At 54.4% G+C, this 25838-nt stretch overlaps 2 protein-coding genes across 5 annotated transcripts in view; one reads left to right on the plus strand and one right to left on the minus strand.

The window, feature by feature from the left end:
• The window catches only part of LOC116829452 (protein ABHD15-like), a 57663-nt gene extending 33346 nt beyond the window's left edge, over window positions 1–24317 (plus strand). The window contains exons 1-5 of one of the 3 annotated variants that reach the window (XM_032788304.2): window positions 15520–15594; window positions 16571–16815; window positions 17723–19641; window positions 22038–22390; window positions 22825–24317. In XM_032788304.2, coding sequence (XP_032644195.1) covers window positions 19237–19641; window positions 22038–22390; window positions 22825–23344 — 1278 coding nt within the window. In that variant the 5' untranslated portion in view covers window positions 15520–15594; window positions 16571–16815; window positions 17723–19236 and the 3' untranslated portion in view covers window positions 23345–24317. Of the gene's footprint in view, window positions 1–15519; window positions 15595–16570; window positions 16816–17722; window positions 19642–20826; window positions 21150–22037; window positions 22391–22824 lie in introns of those variants that run through there. The other 2 variants (XM_075073962.1, XM_032788305.2) reach the window with 2 other exon arrangements.
• WDR81 (WD repeat domain 81) lies at window positions 1327–15009 on the minus strand. Of its 2 annotated transcripts, XM_075073959.1 has the most exons (11): window positions 14911–15009; window positions 10671–14263; window positions 10169–10276; window positions 9749–9939; window positions 7291–7481; window positions 6792–6957; window positions 6492–6657; window positions 5426–6124; window positions 4735–4880; window positions 4319–4498; window positions 1327–3238 (listed from the first exon to the last, which is right to left on the minus strand). In XM_075073959.1, the coding sequence occupies exons 2-11, from the start codon at window positions 14221–14223 to the stop codon at window positions 2912–2914; spliced, it is 5727 nt and encodes a 1908-aa protein (XP_074930060.1). In that variant the 5' UTR covers window positions 14224–14263; window positions 14911–15009; the 3' UTR covers window positions 1327–2911. The 2 variants fall into 2 exon arrangements, with proteins under 2 accessions (XP_074930060.1, XP_032644194.1); XM_032788303.2 differs by lacking the exon at window positions 14911–15009 and having other exon boundaries at window positions 10671–14552.
• Window positions 24318–25838: the final 1521 nt, after the last annotated feature.

Below are 25838 nucleotides of genomic sequence, written 5' to 3' on the forward strand. Positions count from 1 at the left end.
TGTCTCATCAAAACGAGATATCAAGTTAGTTTGACAAGATCTATTTTCCATAATCCCTGTATTGATCTGCATTAATTACATTACCCTCATTTAGTTCTTTATTAATTGACTACCATAATCAGCTACTCCGTTATTTTGTCTGTGATCAACATCAGACTAAAAGGTCAACTCATTTATCCTTTTTAAAAATTGGCAAATATTAGTCATCTTCTAGTCTCATGGAACTTCAGTACTCAAAGATTTTGACAAATCAACATTAATGGTCCAGCAAGCATCTCATCTAGCTCTTTTAAAGCTCTTAGATGCAAGTTATCTGGACCTGTAGATTTTAAAATGCCTAACTGTAGTAGCTTCTGTTTAACATCCTCCAGAGATATGAGTGGACTGGAAAGAGTTTTATCATCACCCTATGATGAGACTGCATCATGTTTTTTCTCCAGTATATTTTAAAAACTCCTTGTCCATTGCTGGCCATAGATTTCTCCTTGCATCCCGTGGCTTCCCTTATCAATTTTCTACAGTTCCTACCTTCTAAATTATATTACTAACAGCTTCCCCTCTTCCATTTGTTTTTTTTATATATATATATATATATATATATATATATATATATATATATATATATTACACACACACACACACACACACACAGAGTTGGGGTTTTTTTTGGTTTGTGTTTTTTTTTTTGTTGTTGTTGTTTTTTTACAGCGGCCTTCACTTCCTCTCTAACCCAATTCAGTTTTTTGATCAGCAGAGCCTTTTTTCCTGGTTTGTGGCTTTTTCTGGGCATCGAGTAAGGGGTTCTTAAATGATTCCCAACTGTCATTCACTGTTTACTGATTAAATTCTTCCTTGCAGGTGATTTGGCTCATACTTGTTTTCAGCTTTGTGAAATTGGCCCTATTAAAGCACCAAGAATATATATAACTGGTCTGAAGTTCGCCACATTTATAATGTGCAAGGAGAATAAACTCGTGATCATGCCCACCTAAGCTACCATTAACTTTTAGTTTTGTGATCAGTTCCTCTATCTGTTAAGACAAGGTCTAATATAGAATTCTCCCACATTGACTGCAAGTTTTTGAGTTAGGAATGTTTAAAAGGTCCCAAGGATGTTTTAGTACTAGCAGCATGAGAACACCACCATGTGTCACTCAGACTGATGTCCCGCCGGCCTGTGCAGGTTTTTTCCTGTGTTACAGAAAGGTGCGTAAGGAGGCCATCATCCTTTTCCCATAAGTAAAACTACTGCCCATCTTCCCCCAGCACATGCATGCAGCCACACCGCACACCCCAGCACCACACACAGAAAGGATCCTCTCATGGTCTCTTTCAAAGGGTTTATTGGAATTAATATTTACATCTATTGCAAATGGTTAATAGGCAACAAAGGACAGAGCTCCCCTCCCCTCCCCGAATGGAGGGAGAGCAAGGGACTAAGTGCTCATCTCCCCCACCCTCCATCTGCAAGCACAGGGCAGTGGGAAGTAGAGACACCCCCCCACCAGCAGTCCCTAAGCTCCACCCAGAGCCAGCAGGAGTTGCCCAGCCTCCTTCCCTCCACCTCCACCAGGTGGAGTGTTAATCTCAGGCCAGGCCCCTCTCGTCAGACTCCCAACTCCTCAGCACCATTCTGTAAAGTCTCAGAGTAGCTCAAGAGACCCAGAGGGAGCCTGCAGGAGAACGAAGCTATGGGGTATGGACAGTCTGCTACCCTCACTGATGGGGCCAGGGAACGCCCTCTTCCCCCCAGACACTACTCAAGCACTGCACGGAGTTCTGGGCAGAGGGGAGCACTTTGTGGGTGCAAGGCATGCTGAGTCCTGGCCCTCGCTGTCCTAAACCTGTAGGGTAGAGTCTGAGGTATGACAGCAAAGAGGGGCTCAATCTGCCCTCCTCGGTGAGCCTGAACTCCACCCAGCTCAGAGGGGGCCCTGCCTTCAAAAGGAGCAGCCAACAGCCTCATTCCAGAGCACGCAAAAGAAATCCCCTCCCCGCCGTCATGGGGAACATGGATCTGCCTCTTCTGGGACAGGAGCTAGGGAAAGACGTACATTCCCCCCCGGCTCCAGGAGCACACAGAGATTCGGGGCAGAGGGCCTGAAACCCCCCAGACAGGTCTAGTTCTTGCCTTCCCTGGCAGCTGGGGCTGCCCACCCCTCTGTAGGCACATTCCCACTCTCAAAGAGAGGGGGTAAATGGCTGGCTCAGCTACCCGCCACTGCCCTAGGATCAGTGAGAAGCCACAGTGAGTGCTGGGAAGGTTTCCCAGATGGATGCCATGGTAGGGGTGAGGTTATTAATAGGACTGCAGCAGACTATAAAGCAAACTGAGAAAAAGAACCCGTGTCCCTTCAGCCCTCACCTTCCAGGACAACCAAATAGCCCAGTGCCCTACAGGACCCATAGGCGAGCGTGCCCAAAACCAGGCAGTTCCCAGGCTCAGCTGGCCCCACCCCTTTGTGACTTTCCAGCAATTCTGGGCTGGAGTGTGGAGGGCAGCAGCTGTGTTTCTCTTACCAACCGCTTCCTCTCACTCCTGTGCTGGAGGGAGCAGGAGAATGCCCAGAGTCTACCTTTCCCTCGAGAGCAGCTCAGTCCCAGGGGGAGTCAGGCACAGACGGTGTGGAAGGCTCCAGGCCTCTTGCAGGGGGCTGATGCTGCCCTGCAATGCCCAGATTTCTCCCGGCAGCAGTGGAGGTTCCTCCATTATGGCTTTTTCAAATGCTGGCAGGGGTTGGGTATGATTTACTGAGAACTCCTTAAACAAGTATGCTCCCCTGTATCTTGTATCCCGGAGAAATACCTCACCTCCTTTCCCCCATGAGCGAAGATATTGGCCTTACGTGCTACTACCAGAGCTAATGGAACTGACTGCACAGGGCACCGGGCAGATAGGCCATGGAGGCCACTATGCCAGGAGACGTATCACACCATTATCAGAACCCAAGAGGAGATGACATTTAGTGGGCAACACAGCCAAGCTGGTCAGGGTGCCCCGGAAGTTCTCTGAGCTCAGTTTGGTCGTGCTGGTAGGGAAGGCTGATGACTCCAGCATGGAGTAGACGCCAATCTTGTTGGCCACAGTGCCAGTCACCACTTCACTGCCGTAGAGGTCAAAAGCATGGATGGGGTCAGAAGCAGATTTATACTGATGCAAAGGCTTCTGCTCCAGTTCCTTCCAGACAGTCAGGGAGTGATCAGAAGATGAGCTGATTAGCACACTGCCCTCTGCAGCCTGCAGGAGAGAAAGTGCCAGTGAATCAGTGTTTCTGCGCTAAGACCACCCCTTGCCTGAGAGCCCAGCTCTTCTCTCCAGAGATCACAAGACCCTGATCCTGCAAACAGGAGTAGCACTGAGCTCCTCTCACCAGGTCACCTACAGCATCTCTTGCTGGCAAAACCTTGTCAGTCCTAGACACCCTCCCACCTCAGGTTCATGAGTGCAGTCTGGCAACTGGCATTCTCCCAAGGGACTAACTACAGCGTTCATCTCTGCCTTGTCTGACAGCCCTCTCCCTGCACATCGGGGGCTTGCCCCTTCCTCTGTCAGCCTGTTACTATCACAGAGTGGGCACCACTGCCAGACTCTCTCCTCCCCAAGCCCAGGTCCCCAAAGCACAACCCCGCTTAGGGCCCAGCTGAGACCATGCAACACACTGCACTGAGGAGAGCAAAGGGCTGGGGCCGCTGCACTCTGGCTACCAGTGCTGCGAGAGAGTAAACAACCCACGCAGGTGAACTTTATTTAACCTGAACTGGGTCAAGGACACAAAAACGCCAGTGCTGCTCCCTCAGGGCAGGTAAATATGGACAAGAGTTACTCATTAGAATGAGGTCCTGAGCAGGGAGGGGCTGCAAGCCTCAGGGAGAGAGCAGCACTCTCTCATCCTACCCAGCTCACATGTATGGCCTGCCCCTCACAATGTCCACACCTGCTCATCAGCAAGGAGACCAGGGATCTGCTGGCTCAGACAGAACGTGAGCTGGAAGAACCTAGTGCACCAAAAGTCACTGACAGCCCCAATCCCAAGGCAAAGCCCTGGCAAGGGCGCGACAGAGGTGGCCTTAAAATAAAAAATAAGTCAACCAAGAGCTGAAAAGACTTCTGAGGAGTGGGGGAAAGATGACAAATGGGCATGTCTACCCACTGCCCTCTGAATACTGCAGGAGCCACCGGCAGCAGGACACCTCACCACAGCCCTGTTTTTCCGCTGCCGCAAGGCTCAGCAGGATCCGCACAGCCAGCTCTCAGCCTTTAGCGCCGTCTGTGGTCCCCCACGTGCGGGGCAGCCTGAGCCCTATTCCAGCCTCTCACCTTTATCTGCAGGATGTCTCCCTCATGGGCTGGCCACCCCCTCAAGATGAGCCCAGTCCTGGTGTCCAACAGCACAATGAATCCAGATGAGAAGCCAGCCATTACACTGCGCCCGCTGGGACTGACAGCCAAGCAGCGGATTAGCCCAGCACTCACGCCACTGGCCAGACGGAACTCGTGCTACAGGAGACAGGTACAGGCAGGAGTAGCCCCAGTTACTGAATGACAGGAGAAGATGCAGGGAAGGCCTGGATGGCAGGCCTAGCTCACCAGCCTCCCCTTGTGGGTACCCAGGCACACACGGACTGGGAGTAGCAATGACTGGCCATACAAGCACCTGGGAGGTAGGTACAGGTGTGGAACAGATCAGGGAGAGGGTGGCCCACAACGTCTAGAGATAGCAAAGACCCTGGTACCTGTAATCCTGGCTTCCTGTGGTCAATGAAGCGCAGCACAGAGTCAGCACTGGCCACAGAGATGCTGCTGTGGGGAGAGGGCATGGTGGTCACGGCAGTGATGGGAACTTTGCTGTCCAATGCATCAAAGGTCCGGAGAAGTTTACCTTTGAAAAGAACAACAAGCTAAGTGCACCAGCGCAGCCTGCCTACCTCACGGCAGCAGGGCAGGATACCTGCTCCCAGAACCAAAAGACAATTCCAGTCCTTGTGTGCATCTCATCACTGCACTGCTGCAAGGACACCCATGATGTCAGGAGGGTGGAGATGGAGAAGGAAGGGAACAGAGCAGTCTCTAGGGGAAAATCATCTGGAACCAGCAACCCAGGACACCTCTACTCCAGTCTCCTGCCTCTAGTGACAGACTAGACTTGCTGCTTCAGAGCAAGGGACCCCTCTGTCCTATAGGTAAGATTCTGCCAGGAGCAGGAGGAGAACAGAATCACTCTGTCTTACTCTGCATAGAGGCCCCAGCCAGCTGTTCCTCATGAAATGGAGAGGGCAGGGCTGGATTTCCTATAGGTGCAGATGTACAGATCTAGCCTGGTCCTTCTCCATAAGTATAAGCCGACCTGCTGAGTACAGCTCAGCCTCTCACCCTTCTCCTGGCTTCTCCTCTCTACAAACACTGCACCAGCCGACGCCCCCTCACCTGTGAACTGGTCCCAGACATGAACAGTACCATCGCAGCTCACCACCTGCTGCGGGGCCTCCAGCTGGCTCACGTAGAAGACAGATTTCTTGTGCTGAGCATATGTGAGCCGTGGCTCTGTCTTGTTGGTGCCATCCCCAGAGTTGTAGAGGGGCCAGAGGCAGACAGTTTTATCTTTGCTGCCACTCAGGAAGAAGTCCTCACAGCTGAGTGGTGCCACACACTTGATGGCCCCCATGTGCCCCAAGAAGCTCTGCAGTTTAATCTGGTGGAAGTGGAAGCAGGGGTCATGCTGGCTTACCCCAATCTCGTACTGCCAGTAGGCCAGCCAGTTCCCACATAGCATGTGGGCACTGCGGGGCAGATCCTGCTTCAGGGCATTCTCCTCACTGGCAGAAGAGGGGCAAAAGCCATCAGCTCTGGGGCTGAAGCAGAGCGAGCCAAAACTCGCATGCTGTGTGTCCGCAGGGACTTGAATGCGGTTTCCCACCAGCATGCTCCCAAAGGTGCCCGAGTGACTGTCTTCATGGTGACTGGAACTGGGTTCGCTGCCTCGGGCATCCTGGTCCAAGCAGGCTGTGCCCAGTGCTGGCTCCTGACTGACCAAAGGCAGGCTCTTTGGGTTCACGCTCTCCAGGTACAAGTTGGCCAGTCTCCCAACCAGCAAGTGGTTAGGGACAATCATCCGGATAACATCACCTGAAAGTACAGAGCACAGCTCTGGGAGAAAGAACCTCTCCCCAGCCTCCCCATCTCCCTGAGCAAGAGCACAAGGCTCACAGAGCATCCAGTATTCTGCTGGCCCAGGGCCCGCTCCAGATACCGTCACCTACATGTCCGTCCTGGTCAGAGGGGCAGGGCGATCTTCCATCCCCTGCAGGCAGGGCAAGGCCCATATGATGTCCTAAGGGTTTATTCCTGTCCGTCAAGGCTGCATTATGGTTAAGGGCTCAGGCACAGAGCAGATGCTGCACTTGGACCCCAGACCAGGCATGTAACACAGAGTGCAAGGCAAGGACTGTTGGCACGAGGCCCCAGCAGCAGAGAGGAGGTAGCTGAAGCATACCTAGCAGGCAAGAGAAGGGGACATAGGTGGTGTAGGCCATCTCTGGGCTAAAAACTTTCTGTAACTCTGCCAGCGTGGCGGGGTCCCAGGGCAGCACTCTCCCATCTGAGAAGGGCACCTCCAGCTCAGGCATCTCACCAGGGCTCAGTGACTCTGAAGACAGACCCTGAACAAGAGAAGACAGATGATTTCCAGTGAGACCAGCCCCTCACGTGTGCCGTGGGCACCAAGAGCTGCAATGTCCTTGTGCCCACAGCCCCATGGGGAAGAGGGAGACAGAAGCCACTGACAGTCACTAACCTGCTCTTGCAGTTCTTGCAGCAGCGAGAAAGCCCCAAAGAAGGTTCCTACAGTGTCACTCAAGTGCTGCTGCACCATCTCCTGCCCAATTCGCAGGCAGATCAGGGCAATTAAACTGATGGTCTTAACACACAGGAGAGTGCGGGCCTGGGCACCACTAGGGAAACTGAAGAGAACACATCAGTCACCATCCCACCCCACAGACCAACAGTGTGCACCCATTTAGTGGTTCTTGCCCTCCAGGTGCACAGGGGAGAGACAGCACTGTCAGAGAGCTCCAGAGAGATGAACTCAGGATGGCATAAGGAGAGCCCACCAGGGAGGGATGGGGCGGAATGCCAGAATGAGCCCCCATAGTCCTGAGCCCACCCCTGCCCAGGAGAGCTTTATCCCAACCCTTTAGATTGCACATGACTTTTTAATCCACACCAGGCAGAGGAAATGCCAGGGTTTGGTGGGTGCCGACTGGTCCCTGGGAGTGGTGACTCTCTACACGCACCCAATGGCAGGCGAGGTCAGGAAGCCCAGTACTGGGAGCAGGACGTCCTGGCTGATCTTGGGAAGAATGTCCATCAGGGTGGTATCTGAAAGGCATACGATTATCTTCTGGGTCAGAGTCACAGCTGCCAGCAGCCCAGCCTCCTTCCTGCTGTTTAGTCGGCCAGAGCCAACCCCACTGCTAGGGGCAACCTGGAGGGCAGAAAGAAGAGTCGAGTGGCTGTAAGCTCTCTCCATTACCATCTCCCATCCCGTGGTTACCAGCCTCCCTGCATAGGTCGGACAAGCCACATTCTGGAGCAGTTCCCAAGGAATTCATGCTTGCACCTCTCACAGCCTCCAGAGGAGCTTCCCACTCCTGCTCTAGCACCGAGCCCCACCAGGGACCAACAGACTTCAGGGAGAGGCTGAGCCCAAAGCCCTCATCTGCTAGAAAGACCCTGAAGCCAGGAGGAGGGAGAGTGGTGAGAACAAAGCACTTCAATTCCATGGTACAGACAGTGTCTGCCTGCAGGATATTAAGGCCTGGAGTCTGAGTGGAGGAAGCAGAGAGAAAAGGATGCCCTGACCTGCCCCAGCCTTCAGTTTGCCCAGCGCACAGGCCTGAGCACCACTGGGCCATGCCAGGATGCTAGCAGATCATCCTAGGAACCGGACTCCTGGGCCAGTGTCATTCAAATGAGTGATATAGGATTCAACGCCAGCTCCTGGACCTGGCTCCATTCTGAGGGGCCAGCCCAGCACGCTTCACAGCTGGAAGAGCAGTCTCTGTCCAGAATCCCAGAGGTCAGGCTTGGAATGTAAGTGACCATTTTCTCTGCCTTAAGGGCACTGTCTACAGCAGAGCTCTGGCCACAGTTACATCAAAAAACTTTTAATAATGCTAACACCAAAGGCATCCTTTCTAGATTATCCGCCCTTCAAACCATGCTCTTACCCAGGGGTGGCCACCCTGAACCTGAGAAGGAGCCAGAATTTACCAATGAACATTGCCAAAGAGCCACAGTAATACGTCAGCAGCCCCCCATTAGCAGCTCTCCACTCCCAGCACCTCCCACACACCGGCAGCCCTGCCGATCAGCGCCTCCCCAGCCATCCCTGCACCTCCCAATCAGCTGTTTCGTGGGGTGCAGGAGGCTGGTGGGGGCGGGGGAGGAGCAAGGGCATAGCAGGCTCAGGGGAAAGAGTGGAATAGGAGCAGAGCCAGGGGTTGAGCAGTGAGCATCCCCTGGCACAATGGAAAGTTGGTGCCTGTAGATCCAGCTCCCGAGCCAGCGCCTATACAAGGAGCCGCATGTTAACTTCTAAAGAGCTGCATGTGGCTCCAGAGCCACAGGTTGGCCACCACCACTCTTACTCAAGACTAAGGGCAGAGACCTGTTCACACTGAAAATGGGAACAATTCTCAGTGGCAGCTTCCAATCACAAGTTATGTTTCTTCCCAGAACAGAGAGAGAGAGAGCGCAAGCGAGAAAGACAGACAGACAAGAGGCTAAAGCAAATCAACTGTTAGCAGCTGGAGTTATGTTAGCAGCTGACTGGAGAAATTAAGAATCCCCTCCAGGGCAAATGGCTCACAGACAGCTGGTAGGAAAAAAGGGTTAACTCAGCGACTCCCAGGCTCCTATGCTGACCACTTGCATGCTAAAGCTGCTTGAAAGTTTCCATAAAGTTTTTATTGAAAAGTGGCCTTTTTTCAAAACCAAATTTTCCCACAGAAATACAATCAGCATTGTCAAAGTTTTTCATGAATTGTTGTGCCATTCCCCACCCACAATTTTTAATCAAAAAATATTAGGAAAATGGTTACTGAAATTCTTCATGTAGCAAGAGTCTGTAAGTAGAAAAGTAACAACTATTTAAAAGAATAAAAATGGGTCTGTTTCGAACACCTCAAAACAAAATCAAGGTTGATTTTTTTTAAACAGATTACCATTTTTTGATCACCTCTACTGAACACTTTGCCAAATAATCAACAGGAGCAACTAAGAATTTCAAACCAAGAAGTCCGCAAATCTTGCTAATCTTTCAGTATGGAATTGAGAGGCAGACGCCTTCAACCCCTCCTGGGCCTGTCCCATATGTACGGAGTGCAGAACTCTTACACCAAGAGCTCCTGGAGAGCGAGGGTTTCCAAACAGGAAATCCCTACATTGCACCCATGGGCATCACTGACAGGAAGTGGGAACTCACTCCTGAAATAGGTAGTTCTGGCTCTGGCTGCATCAGCAAAGTGCTCTCCCTGCCAACTCCCAGCCAAGCAGCAGCCCAGCAGGACACTGCTCAGTTTACAATGCCCAGGATTAAACACAGCAAAGGCAGCTCTCTCAGCAGCACATGATAAGGGCCTGTGCTGTATATCATCCCTCCCGTGTGTGTGCAGCTCAACATTTGATGCAGCTCTCACTTCATCACATGTATGAACAGCTACAAGTAAAGGAGAAAGACAGGGCACTGACCAGGTAGCTGATGTAGGGCAGGTACTGATAGGTCAGAACAGGCTCTCCATACAAGTATGCCATATATATGAGACAGGCCAGGACCGGCTTGGACACCTGGTCCCCCAGCACTGGTCGCTTCTGGTAGATGTTTCCGGCATTCAGGGGACTGTTCTCCTCGTTGCTTGGTACAAACTGCTGTCTGGTAGGACCTGCCAGAGAGACAGCTCAGTGAGCTGAGAGAGACACTGTGCTGAATCCCAAAGGGCACATCCACCCCAACACTCAAATGCGGGGCCTGTCCACACTGCCCCCACTCCCCAGCCATGCAGGTAGGTCTGCACCTTCCAGGGGAGGGCAGTATTCACAGCATATTGCTCTGGGGCACAGTCAGAGGAGCAGCCCTTCAAAGCGCCTCTACAGCAGGTGGACGGACATTACCAATATAGCACGATGTGAGGAGACGGAGCAGGTTCCTGGCAATGTAACGAGATGTCACAGTAGGGCCCAGTTTGGCCGAGAGCCACCTCACCATCTTACAGGCTGTGTCTGCAAAACAAGAGCGCAGAGTCGGAGAAGGAGCAATAATCTACCACTCTGCAAGCTGCCCAGACCCTGCCCATGGGACACTTAGAGCCTCAGTCCTCACCAGAGCTCCCTACATAGCTGACTCCTGACCTGCAGCATCACCTGGGCTTCTGTCAAGCACCCTGCCAGCGGCATCAGCCAAGCAGCAACATCAGACTCCATCTACCACCCTATTAAAGTCTCCATTTGATAGGTTCAGATTTGCTCTGATTACTTTCCTGGAGAATTCAGGAGCACATCCAGAGCTGGTTCCAGCTCCTCCTGCACAGGATTGGCTTCCCATCTCCCCCTTCCATTGCTGCACCAGGCACTCACCACCTCAGACAGACAGACAGTATCTAAGTGCAGTTCTTACCCAGGAGAATTGTCTGCTCTTTATCTTCAGAGTGGTCATGCAGCTCCTGCTCATCCCCCACCTCTGGCTCACTGTGGTCATCAGCCAGGGCAGCATCCATGGAAGCACCAGTGCCCCCTGACAGGGTAAGCTCTGTAGCAACTGTGGCCTCCTCCTCCTCCACCTCCTCCTCTTCAGAGTCTTCACTCTGCTTCAGGTCCTGACTGCTGTCCACAGACTTCAGGCTACTCCTGTCCTTCTGGGAATCCCCATCTGCAGGTCTGTCCTCTCCCAGCGACACTTCACTGGCGCTGCTTTTGTCACTCAGCCGCCCAAGGCTAAGCAACTCCTGCTCCTGACGCTGCAGGGACTCGCTGACATAGAGGCCACTCTGGAAATCCTCGTTCTCTGGCAGATAGGCCTGGTCGTGGAAGCTGACTCCAGACGTGTAATCCAAAAGGTCGAGTGCCATGGAACCATGATCCACATCCATTTTGATCTCTTCCTCAAACGCACAGGAAACTGGACTGCCTCCTCCACTCTCCTCATCTTCTGCCGTTCCCAGAAGGGACTTACTTTCTTCCTGGGAGCTCTCAACACCAACAAGGATCTGCAGGATGTGAGCCAGCAGATTAGAGAGGAAGGACTGCAGCCCGAGACGCACCATTAATTGAGCCACAAAGCAGTCTGTATACAGGTAAAACCGGCCATGGAGGCAGCAGGGATTCTCATATGCACTAATCAAGGGCTTGAGCAGGTACTTGTTTGTATTCTTGGGGCCCAAGGCTTTAGCTATGGGTTCAAACAGGTACCAGGCTGTATAGACTGCAGTGTTCTCCTCCGACATCAGAGATAAGATGAAGGGCAGCAGGATCTCCAAGCCTTCAGGAGTGATTTCACAGAGGATCCCCTCCAGTTGCTGGTACAGCTGGAAAACAAGCTCACGGCCTTGACTCTCATCCTCCACTTTCTTTGACTGGTAGGTGAAAATGAATTTGTGCAGAGATGGGAAATATGGAGGGAAGGGAACAACTGAGCTGAAAGGGCTAAGGAACTGCGAGGGGCTGGGTGGTGGGAGACCCTGGGAAACAGGGTTGTACTCAAAAAGCTGGACTGTGTTCTTGGCCACCTTGTTCTTTAGAAGTCTCCCCTCAGGCATGTTCAGCTGCAGCAAAGTATCCAGCATGTGCTGGAGTGGGGCTGGGATCTCCTTCGGCTGATACTGGCAAAGATTCCGAATGGTCAGGAACCGCTCCAGGAGGGATGCATCTGGCTTCAGGGTGCGTACCCTTGGCGCAAACACAACCTCAGCTATCAGAACTCCCAGTGCCTGCATGTCTCTCTGGAAAAGATCTGAGAGGCCCAGCGGCAGCTCCACCAGCGGCTGCTCCATCAGCTCCATCTCACTGTTTAAGCCTTTAACCAAGAAGTTGTCCAGTTTTTCCAGCTCCTCCAGGGCCTGGACAGGATTAAAACCATCAGGAAGCATAATCTTCATCTTGTCCCTGTCAGCTTGAGCCACACCAGGCTTACTCCTTCGATTAGGCCGGACACTTAAGGTTTTGCCTTCTGTAGCATAGGCAGGGAGGTTGGAGGGCTGAGCTGAAGGCGTGCAGGGACAGGGCTGGTCAGCAGCTCTGCCAGCTGCAGGAATGGAATCCAGAGCTTCAGTGCCTTGCTCCAAATCATCCTCACCGCTGATGGATTTTTCACCAGACCAGCTGGTTTCACAAGGTGTGGCTTCCAAGACCAGCCCATTAACTCCATCACCCATCTGACCCTGGACATCCTCTAGGACTACTGTCTCTCTGGCATTCTGGATGAGAGGTCGAGCAATGACTGGAGCTTCAGCAGGAACGTATGCAAATCCCACCATGCGCCTGGGATGTGGCTGGTCAAAGAGTTGCACCACTCCATAGCTGGTCAGATGGGTGTGGTTGTCTACCAGATGGAGGCATACATTTTTCTCTTTGACAGCATCCTTCCCCAGCAGCTTGTAGCCAAAAGTGAGGTCAATCCAGTGGTGGAGATCCTGAGAGACTTCTCCGCTCTCCAGCAGCATGCGATGGACTTCAATGAACTCCTCATAGGAGCTGCACCAGGATGGCACATCTAGGTCAGGCATGTCAGAATGAATGGATTTAAAGATGGTGGGGTCTGTGTAGAACTCAGGGATACACTCATCTGGAGTCCAGCTCTGCATGCGCTCCATGCTGGCTGGATATTCATTTGGCTCCCACTGCGATCTCACATGACAGCACAGCACAGCTTTGGGTGTCCTCCGGGCAGTGTAGACGTAGTAGGTGATGTCTGAGAGGACGTCAGAGATGTGGTGGGGCACATGGAGCTGTTCTCCACTTGATCCTCCAGCTGCAAACGCTTGCTTGGTCATCTCATAGGTGAAGTCCAACTGCTTGTCTCCTTTATTGAGGCGGAACTTGGATTTTCTTAGGTCTCTGAACTTGCCATTTTTGGTGGTGAAATCCACCACCCAGGGGAGAACTGGGTGGTAGTTGGGGTCTCCCATTCTCCGTCCAGACAGGCGATTCAGCTGCATAAGGTAGTGGAAGTTACTGACTCGCCCATGCACCCAATCCAGCACAAGGCCCCTGAGCTCCTCCTGGCAAGCTATGCGCCTAGCCTCCTTCCCAGTCCACTCCACAGCCCTGCTTTTTTGAGCCCTTTGTTCTTCATCAGCTCTCAGATCCCTCTCTTCCTCCTCCAGTTTCTCATACTCGCGGAGGTTAATTCTGAGCCGGCTGCACAGCTTCTCATCAACTGCCACATCACGAAGGGAGACGGGACCACATGCCAGCCCCGCTTGGTGACAGGCCCTCATGGCCTGCAGGACATGGAAGAGGATGAAAAGGACTTTGGCATGGCTGTTGGTGAGCTTTGCAGGGCTGAAGGTCACAATGTCATGCAAGCAATACTGCACATACGGGTAGATGATGTATAGCATGTTGGCTGACTCCAGAAGAGCTTCTGCTTGGAGGATGTTTGGGCAGGAGGACGTCCCCTTTGTGGCTGTAGAACAGTCTTTGCCAGTAGAGGCATACTGGACACTCCTACCTACCTGGAGAAAAGGGCAGCCATAGATCTTCTGAAGAGCCACTCTGAGCAGGTCCAGGGCCAGCACTGTGGGCGGAGTGTGAGCATGACAATACGACTGCACATACAGGCGGTGAGCTCTATGCCACAAGTTTCTATAATTCTGGGAAGCAACATTCTGCATGAACCCATGGAGTGTTTCCAAGCGCCCGTTCCGATCGTCCTGCGCACTGTGGTGCAGAGTCAGTGGATAAGCCAACCTCTCTTTCCTCAGACCATGGATTTCCACTCTCGTCCAGCCAGCTGGCAGCTTCTGCACAGAGTGCTGAAGGAACGTCCTCACCTCCACCTCACTCAGCCCCTCAGGCCGGGGGCACAGAGTGGGCAGCACCCTGCGCTCCTTCAGGCTCACTAGCCACCTCACCGAGACAAAGGCAATGAGATGGGTCCCCTCAACAGCAGCAGTGAGCTGCCGGTGGTCAATATTCAGGTCTTTTTCCACTCTCCTAAGGAAGCACTCCATGCTGGTAAGGCACTGGCAGAGTTCCACAGCTCAGCGGTCTCTGTAGGAAACAGACACACTTTAAATGACACAGGCAGCTTGGAGGCTGCGATTCCACCTATCCCCCTGGGGCTCTCGGACTCTCCTCGGTCACAGGGCAGATCTACACGCCTGGCAGCCGAGGCAGACAGACTCACGCTAAGGGCTGGGGCTAGCACTGCTGGAAGCAGGGAGTCCAGTGGCTCAGCATGCTGGGGGCTAGTCCAGGCTCTGCCTTTAGCAGACTAGCTCAAGCCCTGCTCGTGCGAGTCTGTCTGCCCTGGCTGGGAAGCTCACTCCCCGCCGCAGTGTAGACAGACCTAGGAGCTCCTGAACGGGGGTCGCCTGAGGCGGGTGCCTCACCACTCTGCCATGGCCACAGGGGTAGCCAACCTGGGCTCAGGAGTGCGGCGGCAGCGCCATTAAACCTGGGCAGGAGCGCCACACAGCCCGGCCCCGGCCCTGCCCAGTCGCTGCCAGCCCCACACCAGCCCGGCTCGGCCCGGCGCTCTGCGGCAGCCGGGGCTGCGAGGAGCCGGGCGGGGCGGGCAGGGCCGGCGGCTCTAGGGACGCGCGGCGGGCGAGGCAACCGAGCTGGGTCCCGCGCGCGCGGCAGCAGCGCCCGAGCCAGGCGGAGGACACGAGACCGGACCGGCGGCCCCCCTCCACTGGGGCCGCGCGGCGCGGGCTCCACGGGCTGAGACGGGCCGAGCCTTAGCCCCGGCAGGCGGGGCGGCGGGCCCGTGCCATGTTGGATCAGCTGATGCCAGTCACATGAGGCCGCTTCTCCGGGAACAAACTCCACGTGGCGGAGGCGCCGGTCCCGCCGCCCGCCCATCTGCCGGGGGTCCGCAGAGCCCCGGGGCGGGCCTTGGGGCCTGGCGCCGCTGCCTGGCCCGGGGACGCGCTAGGGCTCCTGGGGAGCCCGCGTGTTTTGGGAGCGAAGAGCAGCCGCAGAAAGCGGCCCGCGCCAGCAGCCCACCGGGGAGGCGTGTGATCGTCCTTAGTTCTGGTCCCCGCCCCTGCTCCTGCCCCAGGGGACCCTAATTTCTAGCATACAAAGGACCTGAGGTTGCAGATGGGTAATGCTAGTACCGGGCCTTTCCCTTCAGCCTTGAGCTCCCGCACAGGCTTGCCCCCTACGCCCACCTCCTTCACCTGGACACCGCCCCGGGGTGCAGCCCCAGAAAACCAACGTTCCAGTACTTCCCACGTGTGACCCCACCCCGGCTGCTGGGCACAAGCTGTGTGCTCTGCAACATCCTAGTCTCACCCTGATGCTGGACAGACTCGTTTCTGGTACTGGACAGGGACAACCCTTCCCCAAAACAGGGTTGGCTAGCTTAAAACCAGGTGAACGGCCTGCCTAGGGCCCCCTGCCCCTCCAAATGCATGGCATCCTCCAGCTTTATCCAGCTTCTGGGGCCATCGCCACAGGGCTGCTGGATAGGTCCCGATAGCAATTCCCTGCATGTCTGGCCTTCCTCACCTTGAACAGAACCTTTTCATTCCCCAGCTTGGCCTGGGAAAGGGACAGAAGCTGCAGCAAGGACAAGTATTAGGATGATGCTGTATAGAGAGATACTGCTGTGCAGACTGACGCACTAGTGCAGGACTCATGGGGTTGCATGGCTGTGAGCCACACTGGGCCAGAAGTGGTCAAGTCGCTACAGAAACAAAAGCAGCACAGAACAACATGGCCCACTCCTCCATCCACAGCAAGGAAGTGGGGAAGTGAGCTGATGCAGTGTGGTCAGAGTAAACAGCCAGACAGTGCCCACACAACTCTGCAGCATGCCTTGGCGCCGCTGACGTGCAACCTGGCCTTGCAGTTTCAGTCCTGAGCTCTCCGGACACCTCAATAGTGATTTTCAGCCTGGGACATCTAGCACATACCCTTCTCCCCCACCCAAATAAAGGCTACTGACCCATCTCTGTTCTCCATATTCTCTCCCTTCCCTAGACCCTCCCTCCCCACACAGGCTTTTCTAAGCTTTTAATTTGGGGGCAAATTCATGCCAGTGGGATGCTGAGCAGGGCCGGGAAGGAATCCCATCTGGCTCTTAGCACTTGGAGACCCTCTGATGAAAGGCAGAGGGGTTTTTATTAGTTTCACCTGTTGGAAGGTTTGGTGTAAGGCAGACAATTTGATGCACGTTCATTTGCATGCGCAGTGCAGGGCTGTGTGACACACTCCTACAGCACCATGTTTTCTGCTAGGCTGCTTGTGTGTGGAATGGCCATGTACCATGCTGTGTGCACAGAGCCCTTTTCACAAACAGTCACTTCCACAGGGAAGCAATGGCTTATTTTCTCTCACCTGAGTTAGGGACTTTGGGGATCCTGTGAGCTGACCGCGGGACCTGGGACAGAGGCAAGCGAAGTGGAGTGGCAGCTGCTCTGGAATCTGCCTGGTGGCCCAGAGAAAGAAACAGAGGAAGAGAGAAAGCAGAAGCTGGGAGCGACAGTGTCATGAATCCACTCCTGCACCACTAGCACATCCTGTGAGCTCCTTGTTCAGGGCCCTGCAACCACCACAGCTTCTTATTTACTTGCTTACGTCAGCTTTCATGGGTAAGTGGGTTTTTGTTTTAGTGCAAGAAAAGATTCCAGGGTAAGCAGGCAGCATCTATTAGCCCTGAGTAGGCAGGGCCCTCTGTGGGGGAGTGTCAGACACTGCATGATGTGGATTACTTTTAATGAGACTTTTCATATGTGGTGGGCTAAGTTCATGGTGCTGAGCCTGCAGCCCTATCTGTGTACTTCAGTTCCAGTTACACCTCCTTTCCTAGGCCTTGGGGTTTGGGATGCAATTTTTCTTTCTTTGCCCCACAACCTCTCAGTGGCACCTGCTCAGCTGCATCTGGTGCTGTGGCCGGATGTTCCCAAGGTCCTGCTCTGGCCACACCTGTTCTCACTGATATTGATTAAGGGACTTGTGCAACTTCTGCTGAGTAAATTATTTGTGGGGGTGAAACAACCTTCAAGGCAGCAGGAAGGTCAATGAAGAAACAAGGGACAAAACGGGCTGTAAATCACCATGGTGTGTCATTCAGAGGAAGCCCAGGTACTGATAGACACCCCCCCCCGCCCCCCGGGCAATTGGGATCAGCAGGAAGAGGTGTGGGATGGCCTGCCCTTTGGGCATTGGACCACCTTATATGGTGGCCAGTGCAGGATGCCTAATCCACCTGCAGTGCTGTCCCCTGGGGACATATTTCTGCCTGACCCCTTCCTGGGATCAGTTTATAGCCTGGAGCAAGAGATCAATATAGCTCTTGGTTGTTGTGCCCCTGCTGGCATCACTTCAGGTGCTGTTCTCATTCACGTTCCATACAAAGCAATGTTCAGGGAGCGGTAAGCCTGCCTAGTAAAGCACTCCTAGATCAGAAAGGCCAGTGACCCACGTGCACCCTTAACCCAGTCTCAGGCATGTCTGCTTACTGCACTCATCACGCTTATATACTGTTTCTCCCACCAGACAACAGAGACTAATCTGTGAACGCTATCAGAGACATCTCTGTGCTGTGGCCTGGCCTGGACCTGACTGGGAGGCCTCCAAGACATGGTGATTGGGAAGTTCTTTGGAGTAAGGTTTTTGCCTTGTGGGTGGAGGGGTTTGGAGCCAGGGATTTAGTCCCTGGGAGGCAGTCTAGGTTTGCTTTTGGGCCAGACTGTCGCATGCATTGGAGGCGTGACCGGAGGGTTCCCCTGTGGAATGTCATCAGTGGTTATGTGTGTATGAGAGGCACCCAAATGCCTTGGAGGATGGTGGGATAGACACTGCTTCTTGCTGCTCTGGTGCCCTATGTCCCCACTAGACTGTCTTGGTCTAGTCGTCAGCTGTCATGCTTCCTGTGTGGTGGTTTGTGAGTGCCAAGGGGTGAGCTGCGTGCTGGGTGTGTAGGGCAAAGATGTGGCTGGCGGTGCTCCTAGAGGGAGGTGGTGCTCCACCTCTGCACAGGGCTGCTGAGGTGGGAAGCCATTCTCTGTGAGTGCAGCTGGGGATTTCGGCTGCTCCGCTGAGCGGGCTGGAAAGCACTGCCCAATTAACAATCCTGCTTCTTGCCCGTGCATCTGCCCTGGACGTCCAGCCCTGGGTTGGAGCATCAGAAATGCTGCTGCTGAGGGCCAGAGCCTGAGAATAATGGACTGGAAATGTTAACTCCTCGTCTCTTCTGTATTTGCTCATGAGCTAAACATGAAATTGCAGGGGATGGAGCCTCTGGCCTGCATCAGTTCAGCATCACTGAGCCTCTGTCATGGCTCCCATCAGAAATCAAGTTATTCTCTCAAATGCACAGGTTGCTCTGAGTTGCAGAGCCCCTTGGGCTGCATCATTCTCTGCCCCCTCCCAGGACTACCACTGCCAGACCCTGCTCACTGTGACGTCTCTTTCCCTGCCTGTGCCCAGGGCTGTCCTGCTGCAGGCTGCTGAACCTTCTGCAGAGAATAGCCATTGGCCTTTGCTTTGGGTATCCTGGGCTCTGTCTTCCTCAGGTTTCTGCTTTGCTTTGCCTGCTCTCCTAGGACTGGGGATGTTCTCACTCCTGTGCCCACAGGGGTGCATCCAGAGCGGTGAGGTGCCGCCTGCCCCAGCAGCCAAGTGAAGCCTTTCTCCCCACAGCATCCCTCCCACACACCCTCTCCAAGTCCTCCATCTCCTCACCCAAAGGGTTAGTCTTTAATGCACAATCTTTGGTCTCTGTGGTTCTCTCTGCTTCTGGGACTGGCACGGAAACTGCCGCAGCTCCTCCCCCAGGCTGCTGCTTCACATGCTGTAGCCACCCCCACCCTCTCTCACTACCAAAGCAGAAGGTTGAAGCTTGCCATGCTAGAAACCTGTCCTCTCTGGAGGGAGGTCTGCTGAGGAAGTCTGGACAGCGTGGGCCCCGGGGCTCAGCTCCTTCCTCTCCTTAGGGCTGTGTGTGATTCAGCCCCCCAGAGTCTGTAGTGGAGCAGGGACCTGTGATCCAAGAAGGCACTGTCCTGGCCATGCTGCCATGGGCGGGGGTGTTGGGCTTCCTCCTGCTGCTCATCCTCCTGCGTGTCCGGGTTTGGGTCCCAAGCAGCTCTGGGGCCCAGCTGGTCTGCAAGTCCTCTGCATTGGCTGCCTACCTGGAGAGCCAGTGTCAGGCCTTGAAAGGCCTATGCGAAGCCAGCTGGCCATGGAGGGCTCTCCCCTCCCTGCAGACACTGGCCAGCCTGATGGGGCCCCTGGATAGCAGGGTGCATTTCGTAAGGACCTATCTGCAGCTGAGTGATGAGGGGCTGGTGGCTCTGGACTGGGCAGTGGGGCCAGCACAGCAGGAGAGGAGGCAGACATCCAGCACCCACAGCGCACCCGTCCTGCTGCTTGTCCCCAACTCCTTCGGGAAGGTCACCCGCAACATCAGCAAGGTAACGCGGGGGAGGGACTGGCACTGACAGGCAACAGGATTGGGCACCAGGAACTGCCTCCAAGCTCCAATCCCGGTTCTGCCACTGAGTTGCTGGGTAACCTTGGGCCAGTCACTTCCCCTCCCTGCACCTCAGTTTTCCCCTTTGTAGAAACAGGGACCCCGACTCCTTCAGCTACAGCTCAGAGAATTTTCTTAGACAGACAGTGACAGAATACAGAGATGGAGCCAATCCCTGCCCCCAGGGGCAGAGCAATGTGGGGTAGGTGGATGACTCAGGGTAGAAGTGGGCTATTTGGAGGGTTTGGAAGCATTGTGGCCTGTTTGGGGTGAGGCTGAGTGGGGGTGAGTGCTGTGCCTGGCTGGAGAACATGGGGGTCACACAGGATTTAGAAGGGTGTACGGTATTTAGGAAATTGCTGCACAACCCCTCCTTCTGCCACCCTGCCACACACCAGGGAGGACAGGCTGTTCCTATCAGGCAGCTGCAGGGAGCTCCAGTCTGTTTCCCAGCTGCCCAGTGCCTGGGGCAGAGGCTGTCTAACCGAGGCTATGTATAAACCCCAGCAGTGTGTTCCTTGACCAGCACCGAAGGGGTCCCCTAGCGATTGCTGCTAACCACTGATTTAGTGCCGAAATCTATCCTCCATCCTCCCACAAGCCCACTGACCGCATTTGCCCTTCGGCTTTGCTGCAGCCGCTGACAAGCTGAATCTACAGAGAAGACAAGTATCAGAGGGGTAGCCATGTTAGTCTGAATCTGTAAAAGCAGCAGAGAATCCATGCATCTGACGAAGTGGCTATTCACCCACGAAAGCTCATGCTCCAAAACATCTGTTAGTCTATAAGGTGCCACAGGATTCTCTGCTGCTTTTACAGAGAAGACAGTGGATTCTCTTGGGCTCTGGGCTGGGAGACTTGGGTCTTTCTGGGCTTACTTAAACTTCTCTTCACCTTACCAGAAATGAGCCTTAGCGCCACCTCGCTACGGCCGGCCAGCAGCTCTGAGTGCAGTTAGAACAACACAGTCAATACCAGCCAGAGAGCTCACCAGAGAACTCCAGTCTCGGGTCAAAAAACGGGGAGCCTTGTACTCACTTTGCTGCTCGATGCAGCCGAGTCCAGGTTGCCCCTGCCAGTGGCACCCACGCCTAGTGCTGCATGGCCACGACTGCAGCATGGTGCATGTGTCACTTCTGGGTGCCCTTGCCCCCTCCACACCACCTAGTGCTGATATTCTTTAACAGCTTCATTCATGATTCTTGGTATCTGAACCCTGCCCGTAGGTGGTGCCTACCTGAAAAGGGGTAAAGAAGATGGCTGTGAAATTTTCCAATGATGCTGAATTGGGAGGAGTTGCAAACAAAAGGAGCTAGGGAGATGGGAAGCAAGGGCAGAAAATAACAAAATGCCATTGTGCGTGGGAAATGCAGCCAACCCACCTGACCATCTGGGGCAGAATCCTCCCTCTTGCAGGGAGGGTGAGGGGCAGGGCTCATGGCCATAGAGGTGAGTGGACAGTGTGTTTGAAAGTTGAATGGTCAGTGCTGTTTGGGGCTGTGCTGCAGCAGGGAGGAGGCTGTGGATGACTCCCCCAGGACTGTTGGCTTCACCCCATTAACCGATGGATTTATCCCAGTGGGAGAGGGCCGGAGATGGGCACATGACTGAGTTGGGGATGGAGGGGCTGACGCGGAGATGAAAGGCACCAGCTGCTCAACATGCTCACTCATTTGGGTGCCTCAGCTTCCGACCAGCCCCCATGAGAGCCTGCGGCTCCCCCTGACTTCAGTGGGTCCTCAGCACACTGGGAATCAGCCCAGGTGTCTCTGGTTGGATGCCCACATTAGTGAGCACATCTGCAAACCTCGGCCTGAGTGTGGCGCCCGAGGCCAGGAGACAAGGACCAAGGCAGCTTGGCCAGGGATCAGGACACTGATGAAAGGAAGAATGAGGCAAACGTTCCAGGCAGAGATACCATGGCACTGAGCAGAGGAACAGGCTTCTAAGACCCATTGCCTGGGTCCTGTCAAAGGACCATTTATAAAGCCGTAGATAATGGCCACAGCGAAGAATCCTGACCTGGATTCCAGGTGTGATCGGAGGTTTCTCCTGTGTCTGAGCCCCTAACCCAGGGCTGTCCCTGTGGGGGGGAAGCTGGGGCATAAATGACGGATTTGTCTCTTCCGGGACTGACCGCACCAGCCAATCGCACTGGCCCACGGGGCCCCCCAAAGCATGGGGCCCGGAGCAGTCACCCCGATTTGCACTACCCAAGGGACGGCTCTGCCCTAACCCACCAGCTGGTGGAGCAGGCTGGGGGTGGGACCCTCGAGGTAGACAGGCTGCCCATCCCTGTTGTTCGCAGTATGCTCACAGTGACTTCTCTGGTTCTAGCTGTGTCACGAGGCACTCCTTCATGGCTACCGTCCTGTTGTCTTCAACCGCCGTGGTCAGAATGGCTGCCCCCTAAGCACCACCACGCTGCAGCTGTATGGCGATCCTGCTGACCTGCGAGAAGCCATCCAGTACATCTGTTCCCGGTGCCCAGGGGCCCTGCTCTTTGCAGTGGGGGAGAGCACTGGGGCAGGGCTCCTGTTCTCCTACCTGGGAGAATGTGGTTCCTCTAGCCACCTGACAGCTGCTGGCTGCATCTCCCCCATCTTTCACCCTCGGTGCTGGTTTGAAGCTGGGTGCCCCTGGTTATGGCAGCAACTCTTGCTCATGTCCCAGAAGGTGTGTCTCAGCCAGTGAGTGACTCATTTGTGGGTTGTCTGGGGCGGAGATGGACAGCATGTAGTGAAGTAATGAGCCACAGCCTCCCAACTCCACCATGCCTTGAGTGCAGCTTTGCAGTGCTCTGAGGAATCCCAGTGGCTTTGCCCATGTCTCCTGGTCCCACATGAGAGCCTGTGGGATCACCAGGTAGGGGACAGAGCTGGTGACCCTAAGCTGTAGCTGGAGCAGTCCTGGTTAGTGAGAATGCTTCTCAGCACAACGTGCAGAGCCCTGGGGGAGGTGGATGACGGGAGACAGCCTTTTCTGTCCCAGATAGAGCCATGGTGAGATGGTCCATTCATCCGTGAGCTGCCCCATGCTCCATCAATGAACTTCCCCAGCGCAGGGAGCTGTCCCCGCTCCTCATTCTCCTGCTTGGGCTCTTACCAGTGTCTGTCTCCCCCAGGTTTGCCACAGTGCTAGGGGAGGTTCTGCCACTGGATCGTTTCTTTGAGGGCCAGTCACTGAGGGAGCTGGAGGAGGTCTTGTTCTGCCAGGCCCAGACCTGGGACTTGTACTGGGAGAGGAACAACTCCCTACGGGATGTGGATGAGGTGGCAGTACCAGTGCTGTGCATCTGCAGCCAGGACGACCCTATGTGTGGGGGCCCCAGGGGCACTCTGCCCTTTGAGCTGTTTGAGACAAACCCCTACTTCTTCCTGGTGCTCACTCAGGGAGGCGGACACTGTGGCTTCTTCAAGGATAGCCTGTGTGGTGCCTTCTGGAGCCATGAGGTGCTGCTGCAGTTCTTCCACACCACTGTGGATTTCCTCCTCACAGAGGATAAACTGAGGGGCCAGGCCAAGAAGAGAGGGGCCAGGTCGGTGCTGAAGGTCACCCAGGGCAGAAGTGGCTGCAGGAAGGAGTCCTGCTGCCCCCACAATAGTCCTGACATTTACCGCTGGCAGCGCTCCTACACCCGCTGACAGCTGGTCTTCACTCGGCACCTGGAGGATGATCTAATGAACTTTCCCGAGAGCCCCCATGCATGCTTGGGACTGTGACTCTTTGTAACAAGAACTGGGCCATCCCTAGGGTGGTGCAGGACCCGGGCCAGAAGTGACGAGGTTTGTTTCTTCCAGGACCGACCACACCGGCCAGTCGCGCTGGCCTGCAGGGCCTCCCAAAGCACAGGGCCCGGAGCGGTCACCCCAACTCACCCTATCCAAGGGACGGTTCAGAACAAGAACATAGTATTTCAGTGAACAAACGGATCATGTTAGATGATAACAGCAGCGTGACAAAGGTGCTGCACCCTGGGTGGGTGTCGGCATCTCAGGTGCTGCCCCGTTAGAAGTGGTGTTTGTGTCCCAGTGCCGATGGCTCCTGGTCATGGTAATGTGATGTGTTTTTGTGCCTTTGCTGATGGTTGCCAGGTGCTGTGATGTCCCAGTGCTAGAAGATGGGGGCCCAGCCAGGTGCTGTGCTACAGTGGAGCACAGGGGCATGAATGATTCTTATTTATTTTGTAGCACCCGAATTTGTGTTGGGTGCTTCATGGAAGCCGTATAAAGACACAGGCCCTGCTGCAGTGAGCATATCTCTAGGTTTTACATGTGTCCAAGCAAATGGTAGCTGAGAGGCGGGAGGGAGGCCAAGGGCTGCAGCAGAATGATCAGGGGCAACTCAGGGTCACTGCCTGGGCAGCATTTTGGGCCTGTTACTTTTCTTCCATATAAAAATAAGGACAGTAAAGCTCTAAAACAGTAACTGGCATAGATTCCCTTCCTGAGGCTGGGACTGCGGTACGTAGCTGGGTGATGCAGTGCTAGACACTCCTGGGTCCTCATCTGTAATGCACCCCTGGCGTGTAGTTGTACCTCCTTGCCCGTGTGTGCAGGCTAACTGGCATTCTTCAGTAATGTTACATGACAAGACTAAAGGATGCTTGAAATGTTATTTTAAGCTCAAAGACTGGTGTCTTCCTTCCTGTTCTACATCTCATGGGATCAGTAGACACTCATTCACAGACACAGGTGTGCGCACACTCAAGACACATGCACCCACAGGTGCGCACACTCACACTCCGCTGCACACTAATGCTCAGCTTAGGTGATGCTTACTACACATTGCAGCCAGACAGCTTAGCTCTGTCCCCATAGGGAAGCCACAAGGGCACTTTATTCCTCCTAACAAACACCAGCACATTAAAAGTCCACCACAACCGCTGGCTGATGCCATGTTCCCATGTATCAGCATTGCAAAGGAGGCAGAGGTAAGGTTGTCTGGGTGCGTCGTGTAGCAAGGGATGTCATGGGAAGACAAGGGACTTGTGTCCCAGTATAGGAAGGCCTGAGCCAATAACAGATCCAGCGGCAGGAGGAAAACATGTCCATTCTTTGATGGGCTGGAGTGCCTGACTCCTCTGTATGCAGCCTGGTGCACTACGGGGCAGTGAGCTGGTGAGAACAGCAGCATCATGAAGTGGGTGGATAAGGAGCCTGGGAGATGCCACTGGGAGCAGGGTCTCTTAGGGGGGCCCCTAGCATCTAACCCTGGCATGAGCAATGCCCTGGAGCAGGTGCTGAGGGGGGATGATCATGCCCACGGGGAGCTTGGTGAGACTGAGCTGCCTGTGGGCTTGACTATACTCACCTCTTTCCTGAGGGAACGCAGCTCCCCCGGTGCTGCTGTAGACAAGGTCTAGAGACTGCTGTGCCAAGGAGCCCTGGGCAGCAGGTTGGTGAGCAGGAGGTGACTGCCCAAACCCCACCACATCCCAAGAATCTTACTGCTGGCTCTCAAGCAACCTGTAACTGAGCCCTACTCCCCTGCAGACTGCACTCAAGCCAGCCTGGAGACGCCAAGCCCTCTGCTAGAGCCTGTCAGTACTGCAGCGAGGGGCCCAGGGCATGAACTGCTCTGCCTTTTGCCCCACTCAACGGCCTTGTTTTTCATCTTCACTTAAATTCCTGCTTTGTTGAATCCCCGGAGCAGCATTACACTCCATATTACTTATGAAAATATGTTTATGATATGATATTCCAGCTCCCAACTGTTCCCAGTAACCTCCCTGGCTCCTTACTGCCACCCACCCCAGCAACTCTCCCCCCACTCACAGTGAGGATCAGCGCTAGCGGGATCAGGGCCGAGGGAGAGGGATGGGGGGTTACTGCAGGAGAGCGTCTGGAAGAGGGATTGTTATGGGTGGAGGAGGCAGCTGTGGAGAGGGCTGCTGCAGGGCCATAGGGAGCCAGGGAGGTTACTGGGAACAGTGGGGAGTTGGGGGGAGGCTTGCTGGGGGAGCCATAGGGAGCCAGGGAGGTCGCTGGGAACAGTGGGGAGTTGGGGGGAGGGTTGCTAGGGGGCCTGTCATAAACAGATAGCTAAGGGTTAATGTTTCTTTTACCTGTAAAGGGTAAACAAAGGGAACCAAACACCTGACCAGAGGACCAATCAGGAAACCGGATTTTTCAAAGT

Source organism: Chelonoidis abingdonii, chromosome 20 (genome assembly GCF_003597395.2).
Source record: "Chelonoidis abingdonii isolate Lonesome George chromosome 20, CheloAbing_2.0, whole genome shotgun sequence".
Classification (NCBI taxonomy): domain Eukaryota; kingdom Metazoa; phylum Chordata; order Testudines; family Testudinidae; genus Chelonoidis; species Chelonoidis abingdonii.

Coding starts and splice junctions, on each gene's coding strand:
- WDR81 (XM_075073959.1), bottom strand. CDS start 14,223: ATGGAGTGCTTCCTTAGGAGAGTGGAAAAAGACCTGAATATTGACCAC. Junction 6,125..6,491: donor CCCCTTCTCTTGCCTGCTAG/GTATGCTTCAGC, acceptor CTGTACTTTCAG/GTGATGTTATCCGGATGATT. Junction 4,499..4,734: donor ACAGGAAGCCAGGATTACAG/GTACCAGGGTCT, acceptor TGTCTCCTGTAG/CACGAGTTCCGTCTGGCCAG.